This window comes from Corvus kubaryi, unplaced genomic scaffold (assembly GCF_017639235.1).
Source record: "Corvus kubaryi isolate FWS band 111438036 unplaced genomic scaffold, C.kubaryi_AGA036_p1.0 123, whole genome shotgun sequence".
Classification (NCBI taxonomy): Eukaryota; Metazoa; Chordata; class Aves; order Passeriformes; family Corvidae; genus Corvus; species Corvus kubaryi.
In genome coordinates this window covers 844,503-851,265 of record NW_024580658.1, presented here as the reverse complement: position 1 = coordinate 851,265, position 6,763 = coordinate 844,503, and the positions used below count along the sequence as shown (strand labels likewise).

General features: G+C 58.5%; 1 protein-coding gene across 1 annotated transcript; it reads right to left on the bottom strand.

Moving 5' to 3' along the window:
• Positions 1-3,199: 3,199 nt before the first annotated feature.
• SLC35B1 (solute carrier family 35 member B1) lies at positions 3,200-6,752 on the bottom strand. Its single transcript, XM_042017553.1, has 9 exons — positions 6,569-6,752; positions 6,197-6,300; positions 5,995-6,125; positions 5,547-5,577; positions 5,161-5,318; positions 4,702-4,828; positions 4,077-4,183; positions 3,599-3,752; positions 3,200-3,370 (listed from the first exon to the last, which is right to left on the bottom strand). The coding sequence occupies exons 1-9, from the start codon at positions 6,745-6,747 to the stop codon at positions 3,318-3,320; spliced, it is 1,044 nt and encodes a 347-aa protein (XP_041873487.1). The 5' UTR covers positions 6,748-6,752; the 3' UTR covers positions 3,200-3,317.
• Between the last annotated feature and the right edge of the window lie 11 nt (positions 6,753-6,763).

The following is a 6,763-nucleotide window of genomic DNA, read 5'->3' as shown; positions in this document are numbered from 1 at the left end:
TGTGCAGAACAGGGCAGGAGAGGCTGGGTGAGGGCTCAGACAGCTGAGAACAAACCAAAACTTGGCTGAAAAAGGAAAGGGAAAACTGGGGAACAGGGAAGTGATTTGTGAAGGGAGGGTGTCAAAGTGCATTTGCACCTTTGGGAGTGGCAGCAGTTTGGGAATGGGATTTTTAAAGCCTCCGCAAACCGGGAATTTTCCCCTGCTCAGCCCTGGGGTCCAGCACTAAACCAGAGTTTAGGCTCGGTCTGGTTTGCTGGGGGGGGAGAGGAGAGCTCTAAACCTGTGCTCTCCACACCACCAGGGTTAATATTAACTGGAATTAATTAATTGGGGTTTCATTGCCCCAATTCCAGCAGCGATCAGGGCTTAACCATTGCTGCTCCAAACCCCCATCCCAGCATTCCCAGAGCTGCTTTCCCGCCGGATTCTGTCAGCCCTCCCTGGGACTGGGTCAGTTTATGGAGAATTAAATGAAATCCTGGATCCTCCATGGGTTCCTGGGATTTATGTAACTCCAACTTCCCCAAGCATTTACTGGCTGCAAAGATAAGGAATTCCTTCAATCCTCAGGTAGCAAGGCCTGGCTGCTGGGAGACGTTAATGGAGCTGCTTTAACCTCCGTGGGTTTATGGGATAATGGGATTCAGGTCAGAGGGACAGAGGGAAAAACGCCTTGGAGTTCATCAAACCACAGAAAATTTAAAAACCCCCTAAATTTATCAAACCACAGAAAATAAAAAAACCCCAAATGTATCAAACCGCAGAAAATAAAGTTTAGGCACCAAAGTGCCCAAATTCCTCCAGCCCAGGTCCCTCCCAACCCAAACCCAAATTCCAGGATTTTGCTTTCCCAGCCACACTCACCACAAAACCCCAAATGAGGGGGTTATTGCCTTGGAATACTCCATTTTTGGGAAACTTGGAGCAGAGTTTTCTGCTCCTGCCCCAGGGCCGCCTCCAGGTCCCTCCTGGGGGTTCCAGACTGGGATTTTACAGAGGGAAGATCCCAACATTTGATTCGATGTGGGGACAATCAAAGCAAACCTGCAGGAAAGCCAATCATTAAATCATCGAACCATTCACCAGCATGGAAACCTTCCCTTGCTGCCCCCAAAACATCCTCGAGGTATTTCAGAGGAACACCGAGATTCCAAGGGAGCAACAATTCCTTTCCCATCTTTGCTCTCCCGTGAGCAGAAAACGATCCCTTACAGAATCATCTCCATCGCTGCAAAACATCCAAAAATCCAGTCCCATCCACCTCCCCTCTCCAAACATTTGGGTTTTTTTTTTTAACCATCTGCTGCTGGAGCTGCAGGAGGAGCCGGCAGAAGCAGGGAAGATGAAAGGAGAGGGAGCAGCGCTGCCAAAGTGCCCCCGGTGGGTGCCAGGGCTCGGCTCCGCAGTCCAACCTCCCCTCCCCAGCCCCTCCCGGAGCAGCTGCCGCGCTGCGGGCTCGGTTCTGATCCCCCCCCAGAAATTCCCGGAGCTGACAGAGCTTCCTGGGAGAATTCCAGCGGGAATGTTTTCCATGCGAGGTGCCAGGGGTGGTGCTGAGCAAGGAGCAGCTGCTGGTGAGCTCGGAGCTGCCTGGGAGGAGCAGGGGGATGATTTCAGCTCCAAACTCAGCTCCAGGGGGGCTCTGCTGGTGGCCGGGAAGGATTAAACACGATAAAAATGGAGAAAAATGGGAGGGAAATGAAGAAAAGCTGGATTTGCACCTCGGTTTGGCTCCAGCAGCGCAGCTCGAGCAGGGATCACACAGGAGCTGCTTTTGTTGGGTTTCTCCCGGTGTTTGTTGGGAATGGTTGAAGGCAGAGTTCCCCCTGCCGGTAACCGAGGCCGGAGCGGGCTCAGGTTGGGCTCTGGAGCCAGCAAAAACCGGGAGAGAACTCCTGCCCCAAAATTTCTGCTGGGAATCCTCCTTACCCCAAAACTGCAGAGGCAGGGGGAGCTCCCAGGGCTGGAAAAAACCCCAAAAATCTTTGATTTACCTGGATTTGCATCCCATGAACTGCAGAAGGTCTGATCCAAGCCGGGGCTGAACCAGAGCCGGTGAAGCCCAGAGTGCTGTGGAGATCCTGGGATTTGTTCCTTGGGAATTCTGGGCTGCTCCCAGGTGCACCCACACTGACCATGGAATGGGTGGGGCTGGAAGGGACCTTAAATCCCATCCAGTGCCACCCTGGGACACCTCCCGACCCCAGGCTGCTCCAAGCCCTGGCCTGGATGGGGCTCCCTTGGTCACTTCCCGCTGGGAATAAACCCAACAGCAGGAACTGAGATCCCTTTGCCCTCCCCTGGATGTTCTGGCAGCACTTTGGGCATCCCTGGGCCCTTCCCTGGGGATGGGAGGAGTTTCCTGACATTTCCCCCAAATCCAAGCCCTGCCTCTGGTTCTGAAAAAGGAGCAAAGCCCAAAACCCAGGGAACAGAATCTTCCCTCTCCCAAAGGGCCTTGGAGGAGAAAAAGCAGCAGAGGATGGAAATTCACTGAATCCCACCCCGGTTCCTTTGGGGTTTATCCAAAGAGACACCCAGATCCAGGCAGGAGCACCCCAAAGGCTCCTCAGGAGGAGTCAGGAACCCCGGCAGCCACGGGAGCTGCTCCTGTCTGGGGGAAATGCCAGAGCTGCTCTGGGAACCCCTCCCGGGACTGCCCTGGAGCCTCCTGGGGGATCCATGGACGGGACAGGAGCTGTTCCGGCAGATCCGGGGGGGTTCAGCCCCAGAGCTGCCCTGGGTTTGGGGAATTCTCATTTCCTGGGAGCCAGAGCAGGGTGAGGCACATCCAGGATTTCCACTCACACATCCCAGTGGGAGAAAATCCAAGCAGCTGCTCCAAGCCTCTGGAAAACCCCACAATCAGAGGGGGGTGTCTCCAACAAGGCTTTAACCCTGGGATCACCCCAAAAACCGGGATCATTCCTCTCCCTCCCTGGAGAGCAGAGCGGGGTCCCCCCCAGATCAGCCAAATCCCCAAAGAAAGCCCGGGAAGAGTGGCCATTATCTGTTTTCTTTAATAAAGATAGGAAGGATTTGTGTTTTCCTGTTAAGGCAAGGATCTGCTCCTGCTGCTCAGCTCCGGGGGGCAGCTCTGATTACACAAAAAAAGCTGAATTACACCTCAAACGGAAGGATTACATTTCAGAGACGATTTAGAATTAAAAAAAAAAAACCAAACCAAAGCCAGAAATAAATTCCACACGGTCTCCTTCTGATTCCCTGTCCTGAGTCCAGTTCCACGCCAGATTCTGAGGTACAAGACAATAAATTAAAAGTTCATTCCGACTGCGGGGATCGAGCGATCAACCTCAATGCGACGTCTTCTTCACCCCCTTCCCGAATTTGGCATCGAGTCCAAGGCCTGGGGGGAGACAAAACACAAAATTTGTGTTCTTCAATCCAGCAGAAAGCCGGGAATTTGGGGCAAAATCAGCTTAATATCCCCAAATTCCCCCATGGAATGAGGGAGGGGGAAAGGAGCAAATGGATCTGCTGGTCCCACACTCCCTCCAGAGCGCCCTTGTCCCGTTCCAACGGGTTTGAGGAGTTCCCAGGGGAAGGATCCCATGGATTCGCTTCCCAAACTCACCCAGGAACACCAGGATGGTGCCCACCCACTGCATGGGGCTGATGGGGTTGGCAAAGAGCACCACGGAGGCCAGGATGGTGAAGAACTTGCGAGTGGTGGTGATGATGGAGCAGGTCAGGGGCCCGAAGTACACCACGGTCATGAAGATGAAGCTCTGCCCCGACAGACACAGAGCCCTGTCACTGCCACGGCCAGGACAGGGAGCCAGGGGAAAATCCCAAGGGATCTTGCTTCGAATCCTGATTATTCGTGGGCTGAAGTAGGTTTATGGCATCCTGGCATGGGCTGGAGGGGCCTTGAAGCTCATCCAGGGACAGCTTCCCCTATCCCAGGTGCTCCAACCCGGCCCTGGACGCTCCCAGGAATGGGGCAGCCACAGCTTCTCTGGAAATTCCACCCCACTCCCTTGCAGGGAAGGAAATCCCACCCAAAATCCCGTCCCTGACCCCGTGGGACGGCCCCAGCCCAGGGCACTGACCTGGCCCAGGGCGCTGGTGAGCCCGAAGAGGAGGATGTTGGAGATGATGCTGGGATAACGCTCCGTGAAACTCAGGAACTCCCAGAGCTCCCCTGTGAACAGGATCCCTGGAAAACAGCCCGGGATGAGCGGCTTGGATGAGGATTCCCCGCCCACGTGGGGTCGGGTTGGGCTCAGAACCCCTGAAAACAGGGAGTGATCTCCAGAAACAACAGGAGGAAACAGCAGCAGGAGAAGCAGTCGCCCTCCTGGTTAATCAGTGAAAGAAAGATCATTAGCTGGGATCAAATTCCAGCAGAACAGTCCCCAGCAGTTAATCAGGAGCGCTGCTCCCTGCTCCTGGAACGGTTTGGGCTGGGAGGGACCTCAGAGCTCACCCGGTGCCGTGGGCAGGGGCAGCTCCCAGCCCTGCCTGGGCTCCGGTTTCTGCTCCCAGATGGAGCAGGAGCTGCTCCGGGACCCTCAGGGGAGAGCCCAGGGGGTGGCAGGGGCTGGGGCCACAAACAAAAAACCCAAAAATCCCAAACAAAACAAATTCCAAAGTACCCCAGGCACATTTTTGGCGCCGGGGCCGGCCCAGGGCAGGGCGTGGCCGTTCCCTGGGATCCATCCCTGCGTTCCTTACCTGCCCCCAGGAACAGTGTGGACCAGAGGTTGACGTTGAGCATCATGTGGTTGGAGCCTGTCTGGTAGTGAGCCCTCATGTGGTCCTGGGACACCCCCGTGAGCCCGTCCAGGGTCAGCGACAGCAGCTGGGCACAGACGCCACAAACCCTCAGGGCCTGCTGCTTCTCCCCAGGGAAAACCCTCCTGCCCCCCGTTCTTACAGGGGTTATTAGCAGGGGCTGTTAACGGCGCTGGGAGGGCATGCAGAGCGCAGGAAGGCTGCCCTTGCCCCCAGCTGTCCTGCCACACCTTCAAGGCACAGCTGAGACCCTGGGACCCATCCCAGGTGAGGGTAAATCCCACCTGAGAGCCCAGAATTTATCCCAGGTGAAGGGGAAATCCCACCTGAGACCCTGGGGCTCCTACCAGGTGTAACCCCCCACTCTGAGGCCCGGCCCTGGCAGGTCCCTGCACTCACCAGCAGCAGCTCCCCGTAGCCAAAGACGTGCTCGGTGTCCCCCGTCCCCTTCTTGGGCTTGTAGAGGAACAGGGCCACCCCCGCCACGATGAGCAGCACGCACAGGTACTTGGCTGGGGGGTACCTCTTCCGCAGCAGGGTCACCCCCAGCAGCATCACTGGGGAGAGGGGACATCACAAATGGCGCCTGGAACCCCTCGGGGGCATTAAAGCCCTACCAAGTCATTCCCAAATCACGGCTGCAGAGAAGGAACATCACCAAGTGCTCCCCAAACCCCTCCCTGGAATCAAACCCGGCCCAGCCCCAGGCAGAGCTCTGACAGGTGAGGGGTTGCTGGAGGCACAGAAATCCACACAAACACACAGAAAATGGGGAATTCTCCTACCTGGGATGGGCTTACAAGACTTGCCCAGAACCTGGGAAGGAAGGATGGGTGTTAATGATCCACATCCCAAAACGAGACACAGAACATCCCCCATGGGCTGCTGAGACTGAGCAGGGACAGCTCAGCACCCGCCTCAAGGGGAATCACCCAAATTCCCTCCCAATCACCCAACTCCCAGCATTTCTGGGCGATTTCTCTCCCTTTTCCGAGCTCTCTCAGCCCCTCCCTCCAGCTCTGGCAGTGACTGTGACACAAAAGGGACTCCAGGAGAACGAGTGTTGGGGTCAGTGCCGGGGTCAGTGCTGGGGCGCCAGTGCTGGGGTCAGTGTCATGGTCAGGGCTGGGGTCAGTGTCATGGTCAGCGTCACGGTCAGGGCTGGGGTCAGTGTCACGGTCAGTGCCGGGGTCAGTGCCCCCCGTGTCCCCCCGCAGCGGCTCCCGCACCCACCTGTGTGGGGTAACTCACGAACTGCAGCGCGGAGTTGCTGGAGACCATGGCGCCCAGGTAGGACAAGGAGCAGGCCCCGTACAGCCAGCCCCGCGTGCGGTCCGGCCGCGCCGCGTCCACGAACCGGATCACTGCGGGGACAGCGGCGGCTCAGGAGCGGCCCCGGGCCCGGCCACCGCCGTCCCGGGCATCCCGGACTTACGGAGCTTGGCGAAGGCGGCGTTGATCACGCACTGGATGAACACGAGGGTCAGCGCGTACTTGAACTTCTCCTGCTTCGCGCCCTCCCCGTAGCGGCCTCGTGTGCTGCGGGACGGACACCGGGGACAGAGAGAGCGGGACGGGCACCGGTGAGAGCGGGGAGAGAGCCGGGGAGAGAGCCGGGGCCACGGGCAAGGAACGGCGCGACCCAGTCGGGTCCCGCTGCCCGCGTCTGCCCCAGTCCCTCGTCTGCAGGGCCCCCAGCCCCGGGTGTCCCCCCAGCCCCGGGTGTCCCCCCAGCCCCGGGTCCCTCCCCGGTCTCCCCGCCTCGTGTCCCGCTCCGTCCCGGTGTCCCCGGTGCGGCGCGGCTCACATGCTCTCCTGCAGGATGCCATAGTAGAAGTAGCAGGCGAACACGCCGAGGAAGCAGACGGGCAGGCGGAGGCGCTCGGGCAGCCCCGCGGCCGCGCTCGCTCCCATGGTGGCGGCGGGGCCGCTCAGCGCGGGCGGCACCTCCAGCGCCACATCCCGCGGCGTCCCGGGCGGCCTCATCGGCCCCGCCGCGCCC